The sequence below is a fragment of the Triturus cristatus genome, chromosome 3_1, assembly GCF_964204655.1.
Source record: "Triturus cristatus chromosome 3_1, aTriCri1.1, whole genome shotgun sequence".
Classification (NCBI taxonomy): Eukaryota; Metazoa; Chordata; class Amphibia; order Caudata; family Salamandridae; genus Triturus; species Triturus cristatus.
This window is the reverse complement of record NC_140583.1, coordinates 1,033,998,963-1,034,023,893: the sequence shown is the minus strand read 5'-3', so window position 1 is coordinate 1,034,023,893 and position 24,931 is coordinate 1,033,998,963. Positions and strand designations below refer to the sequence as shown.

At 44.4% G+C, this 24,931-nt stretch overlaps 1 protein-coding gene across 12 annotated transcripts in view; it reads left to right on the top strand.

Annotated features, from left to right (window-relative positions):
• The window catches only part of R3HDM1 (R3H domain containing 1), a 532,254-nt gene that overhangs the window by 165,850 nt on the left and 341,473 nt on the right, over positions 1-24,931 (top strand). For all 12 annotated transcript variants that reach the window (XM_085645759.1, XM_085645754.1, XM_085645751.1 and 9 more), the window contains 2 exons: positions 13,340-13,399; positions 13,483-13,623. In XM_085645759.1, coding sequence (XP_085501885.1) covers positions 13,340-13,399; positions 13,483-13,623 — 201 coding nt within the window. The remainder of the gene's footprint in view (positions 1-13,339; positions 13,400-13,482; positions 13,624-24,931) is intronic.

Genomic DNA, 24,931 nt, shown 5'->3' with positions numbered 1-24,931 from the left:
GGACTCGGGCCCTCAGGAGTCGGACCCGGCATACCCCTCGTTTCCGGGCGCTAGGGCTACTCGAGCTCAGATGGAGGACTACTGCAGGGCCCTGCAGTACTTTCTTGCTTTATTCCCCCTTCCTGGTGCGCCTTCGGGCCCCACAGAGGGGTTATTGACTCAGGTTGGGACTCCGCCGGCGGGTTTACCCTTGGCTCCGACTGAGTGCCCTGACTCCGACTCCGGAGTCGCCGCAACGTCGGAACACGGCCCGGAGGAGCATCCCACGACATTTAGCCCTTCCACAGCGCTGCCGCACAGCCCCCGAGGCTCCCTTCGGTGTCACTGGAGATGGCTGCGGTGCATGACACTGCTTCGGCGCACTCTCCCCCGCTCGTTTCCACCTCGGGGATGTTGAGTCGACGTCGGTCCGACTCTGGCTGGTCGAGGCCTTTTCGGAGGTCGCCAACGCTTGCTCCACTCAGCCAGTCGATGCCTTTTCAGAGGTCGCCGATGCCGGCTCGATGTCGCCTCGACGCCGGTACCATCTCCGGCTTTATTGGTGGAGGATGTGGTCCCAGTGGATTCCCCACCCCCTGAGTCATTTCAACGCTCTCCGGAGCGGAATGCCAGTGGGGCATTGGCCTACTCGTCCTTTTGCTGAGCCTCTGTTAGGTGGCCGGATTAGCTTGCGTCTGTCACCTACTGATGACTTGCTGTCACCGCCTCGCGGGCTAGTGGGACATTTGTCAGGGGTGTTTGCAGGGCTGCAGACATTTTGAGGATGCAGCCGCCCTCATTCTCTAGACCTTCGGAGCCTTTGCTGGATCTTCTCCACCAGGGCGCGGGGGACATGGATCCATTGTTACCATTTGCGGAGTCATTATTTGACATCCTTCTCGGTACTTTGGCAAGGTCCTCTTTGGGGGACCCCGTGGATCGTGCTTTGGCGCATCGCCTGGCTCCCGATGACCCCGCCTGTTTGACCCTCCATCCTGGGGCTGGAGGACTTGTGCTTCAGGCAGCTCTTTCTACCACTCCTGTTCTGTTGCATCCTCCCACTTGGGAGTCTCGGTGGTTGGAGTCATGTGGCCGCGATGTGTTTGCATCCGCCAGCTCGGGACTACGATCCCTAAACACGTTGTGTGTTTGCTCTGGCTACATTTCCCCTGTGGGACTTTGTCGAGCAGCTCCTCCCCTCCTTGCCGAGGAGCTCTTGTCGATCAGGCCAGCCTCATCCGTGATGGCCATGATATGGCGCAATTTTCGATTCGGTCTGCCCTGGACACAACTGACTCTGTGGGTCGTGCTATGGCCAGGTCGGTTGTCATGCGCCGCCATGTGTGGTTGTGCGATGGCATTTTTCCAGAGCATGTTCAGGAGCGGCTAAGAGATCTACCATTTGATGGCGTCACTCTTTTTGATGCCCATGCTGACTCGGCGGTCAGGCGCCTCCTGTCTGTTTGTCTTCCCAGGTTTTAATCCTTGTGGAGGACTTTTGGTTTCGTGGCGGTGCCGTCACTTTCTTTTCTGTTACCCGTTGTGGGTTACAGGTGTTCTGGGTTGTGTGGCTGTTCAGCCGTGTTATTTCCTTATTCTGGTACAGCTAGTTAAGCTGTGTTTACCTTCCTTTTGAGCCTCTGCCTACTAGCTTGTCTCAAGAGGGACCCATCTTTTGTAGGGCTGTGCCTTACCCTATGTGGGGTATTTGTTGACTGTTATATTGCTACTCTTCCTTACCCAGGAACTTTTGCTGAAAGGTGACTCTTCCTACTGTTGTTCGATGTCTCCTCTGGTGAGATCCATGGGGTTGGTTTCTCTCCGGGGGTTACAATTGATTGTCTACGGTTGGTCCGTAATACATCCCTGCCTCCTTAGGGGCGTCTTTCCCTGCTGTTTCGTTGGTGTTTTGTCACGCCTGTTCTTTCCTGGTGTGTTCTTGCAGCATCGCTGTGCCCATGGGGGGCTGGTTCCTCTGTTCCATTCTGGAACAGTCTCTTCTGTATTCTGTGAATACTTGCCGTATTTGTGCATACAGGTTGTGCTCTGCATCTTTTCTTGTGGCTCAAGCACTGTCGGTGTTCTTGCCTAAGGCAAGGGAAGTTCCCGCCGGCTCTGGCTCAGCTGTGTGTTGGCTCCTACCCCACTTCCCTAGCAGGGTCTCCCGGTCCCTTGCTTCTTGCAGGACAGGGGGTCCGGTTTGTCCATTCCTGCCCTGTGCTGATTTCTTAGTTCTTCAAGGAGTGGCTCTTGTCTGACTTTCTGCCACCGGAACTGTGCTCCACCCCAGGGGTTTCTCGGGGTGTGGGATTTTACTCACATTCTGGCACAGTTGCTTCTTTAGGTAGCATTACTGTGCATGTATTGTTCTTGACATTCTCCTATTTGGTAGATGATGTCGGTCTATGGCGGTGTATGCTGTTTGGCGACAGGCTTCTGTCTGCGCCTTCTCTTAATCCTTTACTGGCAGTATCGTAGTCTATGTTTCCGCCTGCCTCACGGGAGACCAGGTTTCTTCCCCCTCAGGGAACTGTTGTTTTTTCTGCGTTCTGTGCCTGTTACGCCGCACACTGGGACAGTGGTACCGATTGAGCGACTCCCCTGTTTAGGGTTTCGTCACTTCACGTATGCATGGCAACATACCGGTCTCTTTCTGTATATGTCATAGGTTCTACACGCCACAGGTGTGCTTGCATACTGGGTTCTTTTTGCCCTAGCATCAGGCTTTCTTGCTCACTCTCTCCTTCGGGATAGAGTCCTCTGTGTTCGTGGCTTTGCAGGTTATTCCCTCACAGTGGTACCTTTTTGGTACATTTGGCTGCATGCCTACCTACTGAGCTTTTGCTCAATGGTGGCTCTTCTGTCTCTGTTGGCACTAGACTCTGGGTTCTGCCCTGCCATTGTTGTCACATGTCCCGGGGGTGCTCATTTGATATGTGGTTTTTCTTACACACACAAGCCTCCTGTTGTGGCTCCTGTTCTTGGCCGGACAGTCTTCGGACTGTCCCCGGTTTCATTTTGGCATCCACTGTGTTGTATGTTCAGGCGGTATGCTCTACCGTTGTCATGGCGTTTTGCCCCTTTTGGGGCTTTGTACCTCATGGATCATGGGGACCGGTCCTGGGATCCTTCTTCGAAGAAGTCTTCGCAGTGTTTCTTATGTTGGCACTAATCTTTCGAGTTCTGTATTCCTTTCGTCTGTGTCTGGGCGAGAGAGGTCTCACACCATCCCTCGTCGGATTTTGGTGTCTTTGCTGTCCCTTGTTCATGTCTCTTACGGAGTTTCCTGGGTCTAATGTCAGTTGCCCTGGCATTGCGGTTCCCACCGTGTTTTGTCGGCCTTTTGACGAATATTTTCTCCTGGAACTTGGTGGTTGTTTTGCAGACCCTCCTCATATGGAGTATGGCTTTGGTATCTATTCTAAATTAAGGAATTTGCAGCTAGATGTCTCTATCAGATGGAAGAGTTACTTACCTTCGGTAACAATATATCTGGTAGAGACGCAGTCTAGCCGCAGATTCCTTAATGCCCATCCATTCTCCCTGCTCTGCGAAGGCCTTTTCATATGGTGTTTTTCCACCTAGCCCCATTTTCTGGTGGCCTTGGTCTTCCGGAGGTTTGCTCTCGTACCTCATTTTGGGATAGGGTGTGTTGTTCTGCGTAGGGCCCTTCGGACTCCCCTCCGTCCTAGTGTTTGGGTGGTGGCATGTTCTCGCACCTTCCTTTGGTGCAGGGGGTGCGGTTCGGCTTTCGAGCCCTTTGACTCTCCGCTCCGTCCATGTTTTACGGTGGTTCAGGTCTATACTTTTTACTACCTTCTCATGTTGTTCCACCTGTGCTCCCCACACGTGGAGTTCTTCTGTTTTTAATTCCCTACCACCGCCCACACCTAGGCCTCCTTCTTTCTCTGTCACTCGGTTGGGTTCTCTTTGATGCTACAGTCCTTCAGTCTCTGGAGGGTGTGTGTAGTGAACTTTCCAGTGGTTGTTCACTTCTAGTCACTTGTCTTGCAACATGTTGCTTCTATATTGTGGTATTTTAATTTCCCTCCTGTGGTGACCAGCTGTGCCTGGCTTGTCATATCTTTTGTGCCGCAGTCGTTGCCCCCTCGAGGTGGGGCACGGCTTGGCAATTTGTTGGGCCCTTGCTCGCAGCAAGTACTCTGTGAGCTCCCTTCAGTCCCTCCGTGTACTGGGTGCTTTTTCAATGATTTTGTTCTTTTTTAACACGTACTGTTCCTATGCTATCGCAGTTTTTTGCACGGCTCCGCGTTGTGGCACGGAAAAGTTTCCTGTAGAAAACTGACATCAGCACGCCTGGAGGGGCTTATATGGCTTCATTGACGTCACTTCCGTGGACGACGTCAGGACGGAGCTGGGCGACACCGCCTCCTGGCGTGCAGAGGTATTGCTGGGGGAAAAAAGATTTTCCGGCTCCAGTCTGACTCCTGAGAAGATATTAAGTTAAGGAATCTGCGGCTAGACTGTGTCTCTACCAGATATATTGTTACCGAAGGTAAGTAACTCTTCCTTCTCATATGAACATCTTCAAGGAACAGCACGTTCCCTTTTTGTGCAAAACTCCATTGGAAATTCTTCTACTGGTAGGCTTGTTTCTGTTCCCACCTATAAACCAGACACAATATTAAAGCTGCAGTGTCACATCTCTTAAAGTACATGTCTTAATGTGACATGCATTCTAACGAAACAAGTAAACTTCAACCTTAACCGACATTCTAATACAATTAAAAGCCTTTAGCAATTATGAAAGGAAATCAATGTACCTGTAACTTGTGAAGCATTACTTCTATTTTCATTTTCCTGGAGGGTTTTGATGAAATTCAGATTTGGGATGGATAATCCTCACCTTTGTGTCCTTCATAGAACTGAAACTTTCCTTTATAATAGCTAGTAGATTTTATATTTTACCTCCGGATCAGAGGCTCAGATTAAGCTTCTTCAAAGCTTACTTATTGCCATTTAAGTGACACCCCCTGAGAGAAACCAACTACCAATCTGCAATCCTCAGGATCTCTTCTAGTTGACCTCCCACTGCAAAGGTTTTAGATGCTGTTGCTCTCCATAGCGCGTGAACTCCAAAAGATTGCTTGTCAGAGAATGCTTGGCTCATCACCCAACGTATCAACATAACTCTTGTTGGGGAAGAGATAGTCTAAAATGGTTTCTTAATACTCAGTGGCTGCCAAGTATAGATTGGTTCTCCTTCATGGCCTCGCAGGCTCTGATACAACTCACAACACAAAGCTTGGAATTATCCAGAAAAGCTGGATAGTGAACTGTCCGTAAACTAGACTTGGTCCTAGACACTGTAAAAGGGATCCCTTCCAGGTTAGACACCCTGGAAGATGTATCGAGTGCTCTAACATCTAACACTTTTTTTTTTCTCCATGAAACCAAGCTTAATGGCATGACAAGCTCACCTGTTAAATAAAATCCAATGCAATTCTTATACACTCAGTTTATTCTCTGAGCTGTTTCTCTAGTTTAATAATACTTTTTTTTTAATAGGGCCCCCATATTGGAAGGTAAAGTTGTAACCATAAGCGAGTCTTGACTGCCTTACCACAAATACTTCCCTTTTACATTTTAATGACTTCTACTTACCCCCCGTGTTCTGGAATTCAATCGGCATTGCTCAGTGTCATGCTTTCTTCAGCAGCCTCTTGTATGGGTTTCGTTTGCAAAGGGCCTTTCAACTGGTTCACATTTCTCCCTTCTGTTTGTATTTTCATGCCTGTCATATAGCAGACTTATTGTAAGGGGCTATTGAGTTAAGAACTAGATTCAAGTGCTTTGTTTGTGTCCTCTGCCGTTCTTCTGACCTGTGGGCGCACCATGCATGTGGCCGTAGCAAAGGGAATTTATCGATGCCTAGTAATTTTGTATCAAATATAGTCTGTGAATGCTAGACATGTTACCAGTGGTTAATATGTTTTTAAAAAGTGTTGGAGCCTAGAATTATTCTTAAGGTGCTGCTGCCTGTTGCTACTAGCTCTGCAGACCACATTGAACCCTGAGACCATCAACTTTCACCACTGGTGATGCCCACTGCCTTTGTAGTTAGCACCACGCCTGCCTGCAAGTGTTTCTCTTTTTTTTTTTTTTTTTTTTTTTTTTTGTTGAAACCGTTTATTGCAATCTCAAATATATACAAGTATGGGCCTACAACCTTCCGGCCGGCCGCTAAAGTGACAGAAGCAAATGACATACATACAATAAGGCACCTGACTTTGCAGAGACAATAAAGCAGGAGGTATCAACAACGTGGGCCACATGACTCTGAGCCCACAATACGGTTTCGTTTTATACCACACAACAACATAAAATCACACCCGCAAGGCAACCCGCGATCGAAAATGACGACACGTGCTCCTCCAGTGGGGGACCCCAACCATCCAAAGAAATCCAGAGAGGGGAAGGGAAACAGATCCGGGACTGGGAGAACAATGTGCCCAAGGCTGAGGGAGGGGGTCAACTAGGGGGATGGAGCTGGCGAAGTGGGAGGCAACAACGGCGGCTCGCAATCACTTTCTTTTTTTAATCATTTTTTTGCACATTTGCTGCAATAAGTGTTGTTGTTCTGAGGCCTTTTGGCTTACTTTGTTGTAGTTTTGGGTAATGGAACTACCCCATGTTTGATAGAAGTACATCATCCACCCACCATTATCCCACATGTTAGTCGACATCGGTGGTCCCAGGTCTTTTGGTGCCTATTGAGCTTCAGGTCATCTGACCAGGGCCTGGGGTGAGTAGTGTAGTATTTGACCTTTTAGTCCAGTTCACTCTTCCACCCTAGGTACCAGGAACATAACACCCTTAAACTGCATCCCATACATCCGTCACAAACAGCAGGATATGCATACCAGTACCACAAATCTATTCCTGAGCTCATTTTCATGGAAGTTAAGCCCAGCTAACATGCTGCCAGTGTATGGATCCCAGTTCTACTCAGTGATTTTGTAAATTGTATGATAATGTCCAAATAGTCATCAGTCATTTGGCAATCGTACACCATTTGATACAAATCTCTTTCCTCCTAAGTGCGAAGTTTGGGGCTTAGGGATTCTGTCGTCACAAATTGTGTCTCTCCATATGCGTGGTCCACAAACCAATTGTCCACTCACTGCAGTTTAACTGCTATGTAATAGAGCTCATTGTCGGGAACCCCCAGTTTCCTTTTTGGCATGGGTAGCCTTATCATGCGTAATGCCACTGCTTGCTGGTCACTGTTCCAGATCAGAGACAACGGCAAGCCATTCAGTTAATTAGAATTGATATTGGCTGATCACCAAAGCCATGTAAAAATCCCAGGAACATTACCATCTTTGTTAAAGCTAACATGCCCATAAATGTGATTAGCAACTTCCGTCCTGAATTAAGTAGAACTCCTGGGCCCTTAATTGTCTAAGTTATGTTTCCCTGTGCAATATGTTGCATCTCCTTGAAAATTTACCCCTACGTACTGGAATGTTTGTTGTTCACATTTGCGTGTGTCCAGCTTAGTGGAGAAAGACCGTGCACTCTGTGTTGGCCTAAGAAGAAATATGCATGAGTTATGCCAAATTAACCCACCATTCTTAAATGTTCTCAGACATCTCTATCTCCTGCATGGCCAGTTTCAGTCCCGTTGCAGCATCCGTAAGAGACAGCAGTTTATCATCTGACTAGAGGGATACTATGCATGTTTTCATTAACATGGTTATATCCCCCCTTCCTTATCCTACTCACTAGTGGCTCTATGGCCAAAGTGTTAATAGGGCAGTGTGGGGGCAGGGGTGAAAGGGTCTTGTCTGTCTTATTGCTATCCATATGCTGTACGATTCAGACATCGCTTGGCAAGTTCTGGAGTCTGGCAGTCCGCTTAGCATGAGTTAATCTATAACACCCACCCATTGTGAAGACCACGAACAAATGCTGCCAATCAGCCGTGTAAAAGGCCTTTTCAAAGTCCACAGATGGCACCAATTGATCGAGGGCTATCTTAGGAGAACTTGGACGCATGAGGGACAACATATATGCTGTGAAGTGTTCCCTCCAGAATGAACCTGTTTTGACCTGGGTGAACGAGTTCTGGTATTATCAGCATTATACCATTAGCTGTGATGTTGCTGAGGATCTTATAGACCATGGGACAGATATACGACCCTTCTAATTTGCCATCTGCAAATTGCGTCATTTTGTGATTCGCAATTTGCAACTCGCAAAATGGATTTTACAACAGTGTCTCAGCGATTCCTAATGGGGTCGCAAATTGTCTGCCTCATTAATATTAATGAGGCAGGTGCAATTTGCGACCTCATTGGGAATGGCTAGCACTCTCAAGGATAGGTGTCCTGCTGTGGTCAGCAGACCACCATGTCTGTGACTGCTTTTTAAATAAAGCAGTTATTTATTTTTATAAATGCAGCTCATTTTCATTTAAGGAAAAAGGGATGCAAAAAAAAAGAAAAATTCAACTTTACTGTTCGTTGGACCACTGCCAGCTTTTCAAAAATATTTTCAGTGCCTGTCACAAAGGTGAAGGGGTCCCCTGGGGACTCCTTTCCGTTTGCGAGTGGCTTACCATCCATTTGAAATGGGTGGAAAACTTCAAGTGTTTTGTGGCCGCATTTGCGGCTGCAAAACAATCTTACATTGATGTGCGAGTCGCTATTTGGAAGGGATGCCCTTGTCACGCCCCTTTCTAATAGTGGGCAACCCTATGTGGCTAGTCGGTAATATGTTACCTACTTCCAAAATAGGTTTCATAAATAGGGCAGACTTATTTTGCGGTTGCAAACGGGCCGATTTCCTATTTTGTGTTGAACATTTCTGGAGTGCAGTTGCTGAGGTAGCAAGTGGAAGATTTATCCTACCTTAGGAAATGGGTTTGTGCTGAAGATTTGGAACTTTACGTTGTTGTTTCTGATTTGTCAGTGTGTCCCTAACCATACTCATACCATGCTGGATTTCCAGGTTCTGTTAATCTGTCTTTTAGACTTGCTATTACGATGCTATCAGTACTATTTAGGAGTTTGACACTTAAACTTTTTGCTTAGATTTTCCCTTACCAGGGATTATTAACTTTTATGAATTTCCTTTTTTTTTTTTACTTATGTATTTGGGCCCTCATGGCATTTCATGCATTTTTCTCTGTACCGCATTTTGACTATTCTGTAGTAATTTCACTTTTTGCTCATTTTGATCTAGAACTCAGTCATTTATGCTTTCAGTATTCTATTCTGTTTAACTCTTCTATATTGTGTTCTCCTTCTGAGGAGTGTAGTCTTTAACCGCTAGATCAACTAGAGATACTTGAACCAAATTATTTAGTTAAATATTGGGATGACCAAATACTGGTGTTCAGGTGGTTATTGGGGTTTGACTCCCACGCCGTGTTGTCATTTCTCCATACCAGGGCTCACTGCTGCTTTAGATTATTTATTTTTGCTTGTTTGGTCTGACTGGTCTGGAGATCAGTGTCCTTACCTGCTCACTGTTCACTTCTGTTTCTCAGTCAACGGAGATAGACTCCAGAGTCTGCAGTTACCTCTGGTGATTAACTGCTGATATGATGTGAATTATGTCCACACCGCTTCTTGTTCCCTCTTCGCTTGGGTCTCTGCGGGTCATTCATTACGCTGTTTTCTTGGTCTTCCTCTCCATAGACAATGCTTGGGCCGCTGTACTCGGTGGGTGTTTTAGCTCATTAAGAGTGGCATGATTTTTAACTCATTCCAAATCTCTAGGTTTCCTAAAGAACAAGGTTTTCCCATTGTTCATTTCTTTGATTGGTGCTGGTAACAGTAGAGCTTAATTCACCCTCTTGTCTCTTAAATTGCATTTGCTGTATTAAATGAAATGATGTTGTACCACTAAAGTTTAATCTGGATAATCATGACCTTATCATTCACTGCTTTGAGGTTTCTCACCCTTGTGGTCCTCTTTAAGATCAGATTGTTGTTCCTGAATGGAGGCAGGTCAAGATAGATGTATGGCCCGTGAAAGGCCAATTTGGGCAGCCAGGGGCTACCCCAGAAACACAGGGGGGCTTTGGTGGACTGGGCCTGCCATCGTGGGATTGTATTCCAGGTCTCGCACTCTGTTGCTGAATATGAACATGCAGCTGATGGAACAACTTTAGGAGGCTGGGAGGGCGATGTAGTCAGGATGGGGCAGGAGAGAGGGCACCCATGGGGGAAGTGGCAGGTATTGACATTCAGAACCAATGTGGAGGAATATCGTGCACTTCTATGTTGTTTGTGTGTCTAATGTCTCTTTACGTGTGTGTGTGTGTGTGTGTGTGTGTGTGTGTGTCTGTGTGTGTGTCTGTGTGTCTGTGTCACACTACACAGCCTAAACTACCAATAAAGCCAAAGATTATGTTCTTTGGACCCTGCGAGCCCAGCTGAATGATTTTATCACTAAATATCAAACTCTTCTCATAAAATAATCACCCCAAAACATCATGCTATTCTGTGATGTCCTAACACATACATCTCTACTTAAATACCATCTGACAAAATGCCGCATGTATATACATTTTCATGAAACATTACAGACTAAATCATTCAGTTGTTGATAACAAAAATTTCAGTAGCCCAATGCATTTCGGGATGCACTCCCTTCTTCAGGGCTTCTTGAGTGAAAAAATAAATGAATGAAACACACAAACATTTTTAACAGATTGCAAATTGATTCATCTCATGCGTAACATGTATTGTTTATATGAAATAGTCCCATGACCATTCAGCATCACAGAATAGCATGAGGTTTTTGACAAATACATATGACATATATGTTAACAATGTTTTGGCGTTATTATTTTAGGAGAAGACTTTGATATTGAGTGATAAAATCATTCAGCTGTGCTCGCAGGGTCCAAAGAAAATATTATTTGGCTTTATTGTTAGGTATTGACATTCAGACAGGATTGATAGATGCCTTTACTTTCATCTGCTGCCTTTGTACCATCTGGATGGGAGGGCACTAAGCTGCATTGTGTTTTGCTTTCCTGGACAGGGTACGTTTAGGGTTATTGTGAACTTGAGCAAAATGCCCCAAAAATATTTTATAAAGAAAAAAGGTTTGCTGTTCCTATAGTCTTGCTACTATTGGCATTAGGGTTGACCTGGCACCCGTGGCTTCACGGACACTCAACGTGCTCTTTCCACTGCACAGAACCAGACAGGCCCTGTGGTGCCACACTCTGACACAGTTTCTCTAAAAAAAGGTCACCATGTCTTGTCCTACTGTGCACTTGGACAAGCTATCCACTCCCACATTATACCATTTTTTAGCTTAACCGTCAAGGGGCCACATCATTTCTGCGAGGTTCTTCATCTGGCCACTTATTTCCTTTTGTTGTAGCTGTAATTCCTAGTTATGCTTGACTTCATCTGCCAGTATCTTTTTGTCTTGTTGCTGCAGCCCTACATTAACCACCTCCAAATGTACTTTGTGTTTCAATGTGTCTCACGTGTGTCTAATGGCAGCGAGAATCATGTCCAATTTGTTTTGGCAGTACTTGTGCATACTACCCCCCAAACGTTGGTCATAGCCAGCTGTGCTTGCCTGTCTGTTTTAGCGGTCTGACCCTCCAGTGACTAGTCATGGGGTATGATTGCTGTAGATTTTCCCCTTGTCTGTGGAAGTGCTGGTCGCAGATAACCGTTCTGTGGAATGAGGTTGCCCTATTTCTCTTCCATCCTATTGGCCCAGTATGCCTGCTGAAATCTAGGGGCCAGACTGCCTGCAGGTGCCACCTTCTAATGCCATGTGCACCGCCCTTGTTCACTGTGTTAGGGGTGCGGGTGAAAATGCCAGAACTGCTGGACCTGCACTAGAAGCCAGATTTTTAGGTCGAGCCTGGGCAGCGAACGCGCTGCTCTGCCAGGCATGCTGTACTCTATGAACTTGGAGCTCCGGCCATTCTCCGAACATCTTTTCAATTGGCTCCTGTTATTGTCCTTTCTAAATAGTTGCTTCCGATTCATTAATTAGCTTGTTAGTGCCTCCTTAGTTTAGACTGTGAGAACTATTTTCTTTCATTATTTTGTCCTACTCCAGACACAACATGCTATCCTGCAACGGCTGCGCACCGGCCTTTATTTATTTTTCCAGCGCGTTCTGCTTTGAGAAGAGCGGCAGCGCTCCTTTCTTTATTGATTAAATGTTTTCATTTTAATATCAGCCAGGCACCTTTCTTTACACGAGCAGCGTCTAAAGAATGGGCGTGGCTGGAATTAAAGTGAAAGCGTGGCATGGGGCGCTTTTAACAAAAAAAATATTGGTTTGTCAACTTAACAAAAAAAATGTGTTTGTCAACTTGACAAAGAATGCTTTTTTGTTGTTTTTGTAAAAGTTCTCCTTGCCGCGCTTCCACTGCAATGTCGTACACTCCAATTTCTTTGGATGCGGCTTTTCTAAGGAAACAAGCATTTGCAATGCAGTAGGTCTCGCATTTACGAGAGTTTCGTAAATGCGAGACCTATTGCATTGCATATGCTTGTTTTCTCCTCTGAGTGGGACTTGCTCCTCCACAGCCCCTAGTTCCAGCCTTTGCTCGCAACTACACTCCACAAGCTCAGGCAGTCCACAGCATGTCATTAGCCTTGGGCCCCCAATTAGGTCAGGCATCTCTGCTCAGCCACCACCATGTCAATTCCACCTAGGGTCTAATTGTCTCTTTTGCCCCCATCCACTCCTCACTGGTGCCATGTGGCTCTCACCTCTGACACAGATCTTTTGAGTTTTGCTGCACCTCTAGTGCATATTGTAGTTCCTCACACAAGCCTCACTGTTTGTTGGATGTCTGGCCTCAGCGCAGAGGAGCATCCAAAGAAGAATTCAGCCCTTTCAGTTCCCGTCAGTCATATTGCCTCTTTATGCAATTGGCAAAGCCCCTCGCTTCGTGGCATCTACCTCCATTTCCTCCACTTCCAAATCATCCAAGATTCCATTGCTCGTCTGGTTTGTGTCAACTGGTTTAAATGCGGGGTGTCTGGCGGGGAAGCTTCGCTCACCATGTTTTCTTGCCGATGACACATCAGCGGTCAGGTGGTTGAAGAGGACATCCTGTGAAAGGAAAGCATCCCGGTTACCGTTCTTAATAGTGGATCACAATCTAAGAACAATAAAGATTCCAAAGTGTCTTTATTTCACTATGTGGTATGATTTACCGTGTGCCCCCTTCAACACTTGCTTATGCGAAAACGGTTATTTTGAAAGTCTCATAATGGTTTACTTTACGCGGTGCAGTTAATTATGATAGTACAGGAATTGTTCAATTACAATATTTTCCTGTAACCTTGTAATTATGCATTCTTTTACATGCACAGCCCTTTGTTTCTTTTTTCAGGGACAGAATGATGCTGCTAAAACTAGAACAAGAGATTTTAGACTTCATCGGTACTCATGAGTAAGTACTTCTGGCTTAGGAAAAGGTTAGTAGTTAAAAATATTCATTAATTGTGTCTAATAAACATGCATTCTTCATTACAGAAGTCTACGTAAAAAGTTTCCTCCCATGACCTCCTATCACAGAATGCTGTTACACAGAGTAGCTGCCTACTTTGGATTAGATCATAACGTTGACCAAAGTGGAAAGTCTGTTATAGTAAATAAAACTGGAAACACAAGAATGTAAGTATGCCATTGTATGTACACAATTTATGGATATTTTTATGTGCTCTATTTATACTGTATAATTGAGTATAGAAAAAGTGATCCTTTTTAATGTCATGCAAATGCTACAAATGAAGTAAAACAAAATCAAATGATATCCCAAGTTTTCAAATCACGCATGTGGCTTTTCATAATGTAATGTGCGGATTGTTTCAGACCTTTAAAGATTTCTAAATGCCCGGGTGTACATTCAATAGCCTAGTAACCAGTAGAGTACTTTTCACCAAATGCACAAGGTTTTGGGTGAAATGTTTGTGCTTTGTCTGACTGCAATTGGAATGCTTGTGGTCCGGTTCAGAGAGTACCTGGCTTGACAGTTCGAGCTAAACTGTTCCTGTTTGAGCATGCCCAAGGCTGATTTCCATATAGCTCGGTCTTGTTTGACATGGCATAGTGGATAAAAGAGCAGTTGGTTGCAATGCGGCCTCGAGCCATTGTCAGTGGTTAGACACATTGCAAGCATTCTTTTCATCACCTTATATGTGTTCGAGTACTTTTACTCACCACCAGTAAACTCGAATGAATTTGTTTAATGAAACACAGCTGCCAAGGTTTCAGATTGCTATGTGTGACATTTTAATAATTTGATGGTAATTATGAGTGACATTCAATTACTATGAGGGACACTTTCTCGCGAGCAAAATCAAGCAAGGAAGATGAGGTAAACTTACAAAAATCAGAAATTACACTCATTTGGGCAATGCAAATCTCTAAGAAGTTCTTGAAACTACTGCTGTAGTCTTCTATATCAGGAGAATGTTTCAGATGCAAGCATCTTATGGGGATTGGTTCCATATCTGTTTTGCATGTCCGGTTTCAGCTAAATTTTGGAAACAAGTACATCAATGGCTTACCAACAAGCTCGAAATAAACTTAGTACCCGAACCAAGTACAGCTCTTCTCGGAATGATTAATACACTTGGCCTACCAATACAACAACAGTATGTTTTTATTGCATCACTTGTTGCTAGATCACTGATCTTGCAAAGATGGAAGGAGGCTGATCGCCAACATTTTCACAATGGCTGTTTTAAGATGTCTCGAATCAAGGTGAAAGAAAAGTTATACTCGCAAAGAATAGGAGCTTTAAGTAAATTTTATTAAATATGGTGTAGGAACTAGGTCTATGCTTGCTCTCATCCGCAAAAAGTCAGCTTAAGTACAACCAAGTATAGATTTTGCATTTATGTTAATAGATGAATATTTATCATTCATATTAATATTAATTCTATTCTGGTGAATTGTTTATTTATGTTTGCCTTTACTAACTGCAAATAAATACATTTATCAAAAAAACTAAAAGAAAAAAACTTTTTCGATAGGTCGCTAACCCAGTGCCCTTGTGACCTAATCGTACTGTAAAACAAATAGCTAACCATGCTATTAAACCTTCAACTCTGACCTTAGCAGGAACCTTTATAATGTCAGCAGCTTCATTTTTAGGTTGAACCTAGAGGTGGCGCGCATGCGCTGCTCTGCCAGGCTTGCTGTAAACCCTCTGGGGGGCATTGAACCCGCCTCACTTTTTGATTGGTTGCATGGTTTGCCTTTAAAAAATCTATTTTTTTCAATGGTAAACAATGTTCATTTGACCCGCCTTTTGGAGTTTTGTTACTGCCCAGGCTACTGGTCCTGCTACATAGCTCCTTTCATTAGTGGCAATATGTTTTCTTTTACTGCACTACTTTTTCTTTCCTCCATCTCCTTTGAACTTGTGGGTGCACAACGCTGCCTCCAGAGTCTGTTCCCCTAATCTACCCGAGCCTTTCACCAACACCTTATGCCTACGGCTTCAGAAGCATCTTTTATTGTTTAACAATTTACGCAGGCTTTATTTATTTATAAACTGTGCCACTTTAACTTTACATTTAAGGAGCAGAGCTGTGTGCCGTACTCTGCACTGCGCCGTGCAACTCCTCCCCTTTTTGCTGCTCTACGTAGTGCTGCAGCTCATCGGGTTTCTTCGGGCGGATTGGGATTTCTCTGGGCTGAGATCTTGGGATCCTCTAATTATTTGTATACGCCCATACCGACACCATGTGTGATTCGCAGTGAAATGTGATTACACTCCACACATGCTCACGTTGTTCAATAAATAAATAGAATTTAATACCAGAACTGCAGCTTTGGACCCTTTCCCCTGTATGTATGCCTGAGGCTCATTTCTAAAAGGTGGCAAAAAACATGGCTTTTAATAGCGCTTAGTGGATGGTGGTGTAGTTATATTTTTTAATACTTAAATTGGAACTAAATCCTCGATCCGAAGCGTTAGACCTCAGCCCCTTTTTTTGGTATATGCAAGAGCCAAACCATAGTTTAAATAGTGCCTATGGAGGTTGATGTGCTTGTACGTTACTGAATATTTAAAATTAATAATTTCAAGCCAGAACATTTCACCTCTGAGGGGTCCCAGATAGGGTGTTTAAAGGCACCTTACAGCGATTGCGATTGTCACATTATAAAAAATATTTACATTATAATTACTCCCCTGCACCATAAGCTGAGTGTTGGACCACAACCACGTGAGTTTATGCCCGATGCCTTTTTTTGCTAGTGCACAAAAAACTTGGCTTTACATAGTGCCTTGTGCAAGTTTGTGCATTTATTTTTACTGAATATTGAAATTATATTTTCTATAAGCGCGATGTGCGCGCTTCCATTGGGATGTGTATGCATAAATAACAGTTCTTTTCTAAACTAGCCTACATGTTGTTTAGTTTAGTAATGATTTTGCCATCCCATAACATCATGAAATCCTCGGTATCGTGTTTTGTGCGTGAATTCTTCTACTAAAAAGTCTGCCTCTCACAAAGTGTTTTGTTTTAACACCTTGTTTTATTTTTGTTCGTAAAATTGTTTATCTTTATTAACTGTAGATTTCTTCGTTTTGAACTTTCTTTTATATATGATCATGACATACCCTTGCATTCCAATGTACAATATTTTGCTTCTTTATTTTCGGTGTTTGCCTTGGCGCTTCCACAGTCGCTTCTTTGAACCGTGGGAGTGAGGCCACACCCCGAGCTCAGCACACAAGGTCAGACATTTTGGGACAATAAAACGTGGGAAGAAATTTCACCTGTTGGCGGCCGGACACGCTTCCGGTTCACCCTCTGCTCTGCTCTGCACCGTAGGAGTCCGGCTGCCTCCGAGGACCGGACCGGCGGAGATGACGCGGACTTATTGCACAAGTGTATTTTTTGTCTGATCACGATTTAATCTTTCCATGCTACTGCCTATTTAATTACACGCTTTCACTTTTTTGAACGTGCATTTCTTTATAAGTAAATGCGCATTTCCTTATTGTTTCCAGGGTGATTAGTTTTTTAGGTCTCGCGTGCGTTGCAGCGCAAAGCGCTCCTCCGCGAGAGATTTTGTAGAAGAGGATATTCAGAACAGGGCTTGAAGCCCCGCCCCTCATTTCCATTGGCAGGCATCACCGTTTATGCTAAACGGTGGCCTGCCATTGGAAATTAGCTTTCTGGGTTGCCTCCCTTTGGCTTTTTGGGCCGGCCCACCCGGAATGGCTCGCCTGCTTTGCGTTGGTCGCAAAGCAGTTTCTTATCTTTATGGGGCCATGTGTTTCTAAACACATGGCCCCAAAAAGACAAGAGATCGATGCTTGTTGTTCATAACGCAGCTGATACGCTTTTGTGCAGCTTAGGCGACAAAACGGATGAATAAGGAGAAAAGTCTGCTGAAATAAGCTGGCAGTCGTTGTCATGGCTATAGTTATGTGGCGGGGAGGCGGACACGCAAGGGGCTGTGCGGATCGTGAGCCCCGGATAACACGGCTGCGAGCGCCGGCCGGGTCTCGAACAAGATGTGCGCGAGGCCCTGAGAGAGCATGGGCTGCACGGCTCGAGCCTGCGGTCCCTGTGTCCCGAGCACGCGGACACGCCGCAGTCCGGCCGCCGCATGTGCCCGGTGAGCCGGTAAAGCCCGGCTCCTTCGCTGGTCAAAGCAGCCGCGAGAGGAGAGAGCGTTTCATCCTAAAAGTCTGTTCGTCTCAAACAAAGACAGCTGGGCCGGCTACACGCAAGACCGCAAACGGGGGTCAGTTTTCTCTCCTTTTAATGCCAGCTTCAGTGCAGAAACATGCATGTTTCTCCACATACTGCGAGACATGAAGCATGTTCTTTGTGTACGTAGAACCATACTGCATTCTATGTAGAAACCTACATATCTGGAGGGTTGTGTGTGCATGTGAGCACACAAATCGCACTCAAGCAACCACACTCACATGGACAAACGCAGACGGGCATGCTATCTGACAAACACACGAGATATACAGAAGACACATGCGCAGACACTAACAAAGTTGTGGACACACAGGTATGCACAGATATGTTTCCACATAATTATGTTCACATACTCGAATACACCCACAGTTAAATGTGCATATAAGCACACACCTAAGTGCGCCTTAACATATGCACCTAAAACAAACGCAGGCTCAGATACATGACCACAAACGCACGCACACAAATACGTGCGCGCACACATACTCTGATAAATGCACACACACAGACTCGGATACATCCACACAAACACACACAACACACTCGCGCATACACACACACACAACACACACGCTTGACTTTTGTGCCCTGTAATTGGTCTGCGTCTTTCTTAGGTGGACCCCAGGTAAGACTGCAATGCATGTAAAACCACAAACTCAATTAGCTGTGGGGTAGTTGTCCACAAGTCAACAGCTACACGTCCTCGAGCTCATGAAAGCAAACCATTGGCTTGCACAAAATGACTATTGATTCAAGGAAAAAGCCCTCAAGACGGGATAAGGGACATGCAAGAGTAAAGCAGACACGCATTATCCTAACCACTGACTCCTTCCTCGAATCCTATTTATCGAATCATATTTAGTTTAATAGCTGTAACACTGTTGTGCTTCGAAATACCATTGGGGAGTGTTGAGAATTGTGTTTGCATATTATTATCAAATATATCACGCTCATGCTGTTCTGCAGGCGTCTTCAGACATCTCCAATCGGTGCACACTCAAACAAATGCTCAACTTTAACAGCCCCTGGAAGCTTGCCCTGCTATCTGAAGCGGTACGAAAATTAATAAAGCAGTAACTATTAGTAGTTATAGATTTTTTTTATGAAGGATATTTTAATTTCAGCTGCTCCTGTGTCAGTGGTGTGGGGGGGGAATTGTGCATAATTTATCACCAAATATGTAAAGCAAGGTGCATTGGGGGGGGGGTGTTATCTTATTGGAGTGGGAGATATGCGGCCACACTTCTGAACCAGTTTTCCACAACAGTTATTCTATGAATAATGAGGTGAGGTTTGAAACACGCACACACAGACACACACAGACACACACATGCGCGCACACGTTTACAGACACACGCACACACACACATTCACAGACACACGCACACAGAATGAATAATGAGGTTTGAAATGCATACATATACACATCACACAAAAGCACACACACACAAGCACACAATGAAGAATGAGGTTTGAAACACACCCACACCACACACACATACACGTTTACAGACACACACAATGAATAATGAGATTTGAAACACATACACATCACACAAAAACACACAGGCACACACACACAAACACACAGACACAATGAAGAATGAGGTTTGAAACACACACAGGCAGACACAATGAATAATGAGGTTTGAAACACACCCACACACACACACACTTTTTGTATGTCTCCAATGGAATTGTCAGGTCTCTGAAGACGGCAGAGGCTTCACAGGGTTTCCCGGCCAGCCACGAGGTGTCGTTGGTCACTGGGTCGGACAGGCCACCGGCAGCAGTGGCGCCACATCTTTGCCACCTCAATGCATTGAACGTCCCTTTGCCCCGCCGGTCCGGTAGGTGAATCGGCGCACAGTGGAACCAAGCCGTACTTGACCCCTGGCTTTATGAGCACCTCAGTGTTTGCCTAAACACAATTGGGTCTAACCAGACAGCCTGCTACCATGTGACACAGCCCATTCAACGGATAGATGTCCACCGCCACACACCACCGCGGTGGCATCGCAGCCAGCTTAGGTATAGTTATTTGTTCGAAAAACAGAAAAAACGGCATAGATAAATGTCCGAAGGAGGGAGGAAGATAGGGATGCTTAAAAGAAAGGGTGGTAATGTTTACATTTGCTGCGTGTCTCGAGACATCTTTCCTGATAACAACATGTGGCTCAAACAAAAGAACGGGGACAAAAAGTGTGAAATCAAAATATTCCCACATGGTTCGCACTAATTGTATGGTGTGTGGCAAACATTTGGAAGACAACGATACTGTTCATAACTTGAAAAAGACAACGCAAGGTTGCACAGAAACGCCCCATTAGGCAAGTGACATTTCAAGGAAAGCAGGAACACATTACTTCCACAAAATATTTACCTATATATTTTTAAAAAATCGAAATTTGAAGTGCAGTGTAATAATGAACCCGGGCCACTGGTATCAAATTCACTGGACCAACCCAAACAGAAGCTATTGGCATTGTAAATGACAATGCCTTTTACTTATGTTTAAAAACCAACACGTAAATAAAATACATTGCCATTTACAATGCCAATAGCTCAAACTCTCACAACTGCGAGACCTGTTGCATTGCAAATGCTTGTTCTTTGTGGCACTTTTGTCAGTAAGCCTGGCAAGCATATGCCCATTGACCAGCATGAAGTGGGAGTGCCCCGCAATGTTAGAGTTATACACTGCTGCCTCCTACACAATAATAATGCCGACTCTTAACAGTAGATGTTGCAGCACCCAGGATAATGTGCTGCATGGCTAAACACCTGGTGGGACCCAAAGACGAGACCAATTACCTATGCCAGTGCTTCTTTACACTTACCAAGTCTGAGTGACAGTGTTGCAGCTGGGAATATAAAGCCTACTGGCCATGGGTCTCTGTAGTCTGTCCTGCTCCTTTGTTGCAGACAGCTGCTGGGACACTGGATCAATTCTCACACAGTGATGAAGGGGAGAGGAGCTGTTAAGTGGTATGGCTCGCTGTCTCGAGAGCCGTGCTTGTGCCTTTTAAAGACCCTCAGCACCTGCTCTCAGACTGCCAAGACCCCCAGGACAGGGGCTGGGCAGGCAGCAAGTGTCGAGGTCAGGAGATGACAAGTTGAACACTGGTGCCCTCCAGTGATTATTTAACTCATTACATGGGTTGCAATTAACTCTTGAGGGGCCAGGCGGGCAGCAGGAAATTCAGATTAAAAACATCACTCAGATTTTTAGGTCTTGCCTATGCAGTGCGCATGCGCTTCATAGGAGGACCTTTAGCCATCGCTCAGCTCTTTTTGGAAGCACATACTCGTGCAAACACCTTGAGGGAGCACGCAGGGGTATGCCACAAGCACGAGTATGTGCTTCCAAAAAGAACCGACTGTGCACGCACGCACCACTCCCGGGCTTGCAGTTAGCTCCCTCACTCTTGTTGTGCCTTTGTCTTAGTTCTTAACTCTCTCACGGAGCCCTTTTGCTTATCTGCCAATTCATGCTCCTCATTTTCGTTTCTTGCTTTTAACTATTGGTTGTCTCTCTTTTCCTCAGCTATTTTTTTGGCTCCTCTTTGCTCTTCTCGCTAGTTTTTCTTTTTTTCCTTACTACACATTTTTTCTTTCTTTGCATATTGCTTGTTTATTTCCATTCTGTTCTTTGTGCCCGTTTTTTTTTTCCCAACCCCCATTTCAATGTTTTTTTTCCGCACTTTTCTGTTTTCGTTTGGCCCCCCTGTACACTCCTTACATACACTGCTTCTGCCTTGGCCCACTCTCTCGCTTCCCTCCTCCATCTGCCCCTGCTCTATACCTTCCTTCAGGGTACTCTTGTTGTTTTTCCCGCTCGCTTGACTGACCAAATGTCAACAGTGCGGGACAAGAGATACTGGTTGTCTGTGGTGGCGCGCGTGTGATGACCTCAAGTATAGCACCCGGCTAATCTCCGCCATCTTGTGTCTGACGGATTGAAGTAAACTAATGGGTTAAAACTAAGAAGAGTACAACATGTATTACGTGGTTCATGATGTGACATTTTGAACTTTGAAGCCACATAGTACAATGCATTGCTGGCACCACATTCTAACTGGCAACATGCATTACTGAAGGAGTTCCTTTCCGCTGTGTTTTTGCTTGAGGACTCTGTTAAAAATATGATCTGGAAGCAGTAGTTAGCACGAACATCTGTTTAATTAGTGAAGCGGTAGACAGAGCAACTCCTCGCCAGCTGACCAACCGCTAACTGGCGTTGTTCCAATCCCGAGGGTGGAACTGGAACATAAGTAAACATTCTCGAGGTAAGAATGCGGTTTCACAAACAATAGCATATATTTACAACATATCTTCTTCCTTTGGGAGAAAAACATGAATAATCAACTAAGAAAACAAAACCAATAATCAAACCAAAGCCATAAGAATTTATTACATTCTTAACAATAGTAGCACATGTAATAAATTACGCAGAAATCCAAACCAACTAGGATTCCTTGATGATAACATTTAAAACGTTAATCACAACAGTAATCATTAAGATAAACTGGAGGTCTACGATTCCTAGCAACTCGACCATGGTGAGATGCAGAAATACTCTCTGTAGAAGAAGGAACCACACTGTTGTAATCAGAGGCATCACCTCCCCCGGAACAGCTTCTGCTGGTCGTAGGAAAAGATGAATTCCCGTCTGATGTAGTGGACAACATTTAACCACTATTAGTGTTGTTACATTGAGAATGTGAAGATTCCTGAGAAAAATCCTGATTAATGATGGAACCTCTCCTTTGATACAGAGCCACTCTCCTCAGATTCCATTTTTCACCATTGGTTAAAACAACGTAATGGGGAAAAACTTCACTAACACAGAAGGGTCCCTTGAATTTAGACAACCCTTTGGAGATCCGACCCGGTTTGACTTTAACCAAATCTCCCTCAGATATATATGGAGTAGAAGTGGAAGGAGAAAAAGTAGGGGCTCCCCCACCATTATTGGGCATTAGATTTTTGATCCATGAAGGGGTAAGTTTAGTACCAGGTAGGCTACCACGCATAAATTCAAAAGGTGACTTTCCATCAGACCCATGGACTGTGGTACGATAACCATTAACCATATCTTGTACAATATCTTGGTCAAAAACACCATTTGAACAAGCCAGTTGAATAGTGCCCTTGACTAACCTATTGATTCTCTCACAAAGACCATTACCTTGTGGATTATATAGAGATGTGCGATGATGTGTAACGCCAGATTTGGAAAGAAAAGAACACATCTCATGAGAAACTAATTGTATGCCATTGTCAGTAATTAGCATATTAGGATAACCTTCATCCTGAATTTTTTTTTTTTATAGTACTCTCGGTGGTAATGTCTTTTACAAAAGCAACAGTAAGCCATTTCGAGAAGACATCAACAGTAACAATGGCAAAACGTTGACTTGCAGGTAATTCTTCCATAGGCCCAATAAAGTCAAGGCAAATGCTGTGCCAAGGAGTATTAGGATTGGACAAATGACCCATGGAAGAACCAACAGCAACTTTAAGTCTCTTCTCTCCTTCTTTACATAGTGAACATTTTTCCACCCATGAAGACACCTGTGAATTTAATCCTGGCCACCAGAAATTTGCCTTAAGCCTGCGCTGGGTCATGGTCTGTCCAAGATGGCCCTCATGAGCGATGTTTGGTAATCTAGGCCTTAAGTCTGAAGGAGGAATTATTTTGTCACCACGCATGAGAATACAGGTATCATATAAAGATAATTCTTCAAGAACTTGAAGATCAAGGCGAGCAGAAATGTGTACACAACTTTCCCGTCTTGAACCATTTTTGACAAGGCGAAAAGCTTCTTGTAACACATGATCATTGGCCTTGGACCAATCATCATGTGTAAAACTTCCTTCACAAATAGATAAAATATCATTTACCCAAGCAACAGCTTCATTTTCGTAATCTAAATTAAAGGCACCAGCATCTGTGTCTTTATTATCAATGGATAACCTAGATAAACAGTCTGCGTGAACATTTAGCCAGCCATGAACATGTGAGATTTCATATTGGTACTCCTGAAGTCTGAAAGCTAGTCTTTCCAATCTGGGAGAGCCTTTACCAGCACCTCCCGGAGACAATTTGCGAACTAGGGGTTTGTGATCAGTTTTAGACAAAATTTAGTACCCCATAGATAAGTTCTAAAATATTGGACACCCCAAGCAGCGGCTAGAGCCTCTTTCTCAATAACAGAATAATTCTTTTCTGATTGTGTAAGAGTGCGAGAAGCAAATACTACTGCTCGTTCACCCTCCGTATGCCTTTGAAGGAGAACAGCACCTAATCCAGTAGCACTGGCATCAACCATGACAGTGGAGGTGCGTTTGGTGTCAAACGGAGCTAGAATGTTAGCTTCACAGACTTCTTTTTTAATTTGTGTAAAGCAAAATTCTTTCTCTTTGTCCCACACAAATGTTGTCCCTTTATTAAGTAAAAGTCTGAGTTGTATCGTTTTGTCTGAATTTTTTTTTTACATATTTCAGATAATATTCAATTAAACCCGTGAAAGATCTGAGCTGATCTTGGTCAGTGGGATTTGGGGCAGAATGAATAGCTTCCAAGAGATTTTTCTTAGGCTTAACACCCAAAGCAGATATTTCATAGCCTAGGTACTCGATATGCCGTACAAGGAAGGAACACTTTTTTCCTTACGTAAAGTAAGTCCAGCGTTCATGATTCTGAGTAGCACATCCTTAAGTACAAAATTGTGTTCCTCTATGGAGTCACCAAACACGAGAATATCATCCTGAAAGAATACAACTTTGTGTATACCTTTAAAAATTTCTGTGACCATGCGCTGAAACACACTAGCGGCAGAAATTAAACCGAAGGGAAGACGCGTGAATTGAAAAATGCCCTCAGTAGTTATAAATGCAGTGAGATGTTTGGAATCCTTGTGAAGTCTGATTTGGTGGAAAGCACTTTTTAAGTCAAGTTTTGAGAAAAACTTTGCACCCTGAAGTGTGGATACTAGTTCCCCAATATTGGGTAAAGGAAAAGTGTCTGCCACTACACATTTGTTGAGTGACCTCAGATCAACACAGAATCTCAAATTTCCGTCCGATTTCTCTGTGATTACAACCGGAGATACCCACGGGGAAGCTTCAACCGGCTCTATGACTCCATTCTGCAACATTTCATTTAATAATTTTTTTTACGTCGGTTCGAATTGAGAGAGGAATTCTTCTTACTTTGTGTTGTATAGGTACACAGTTTT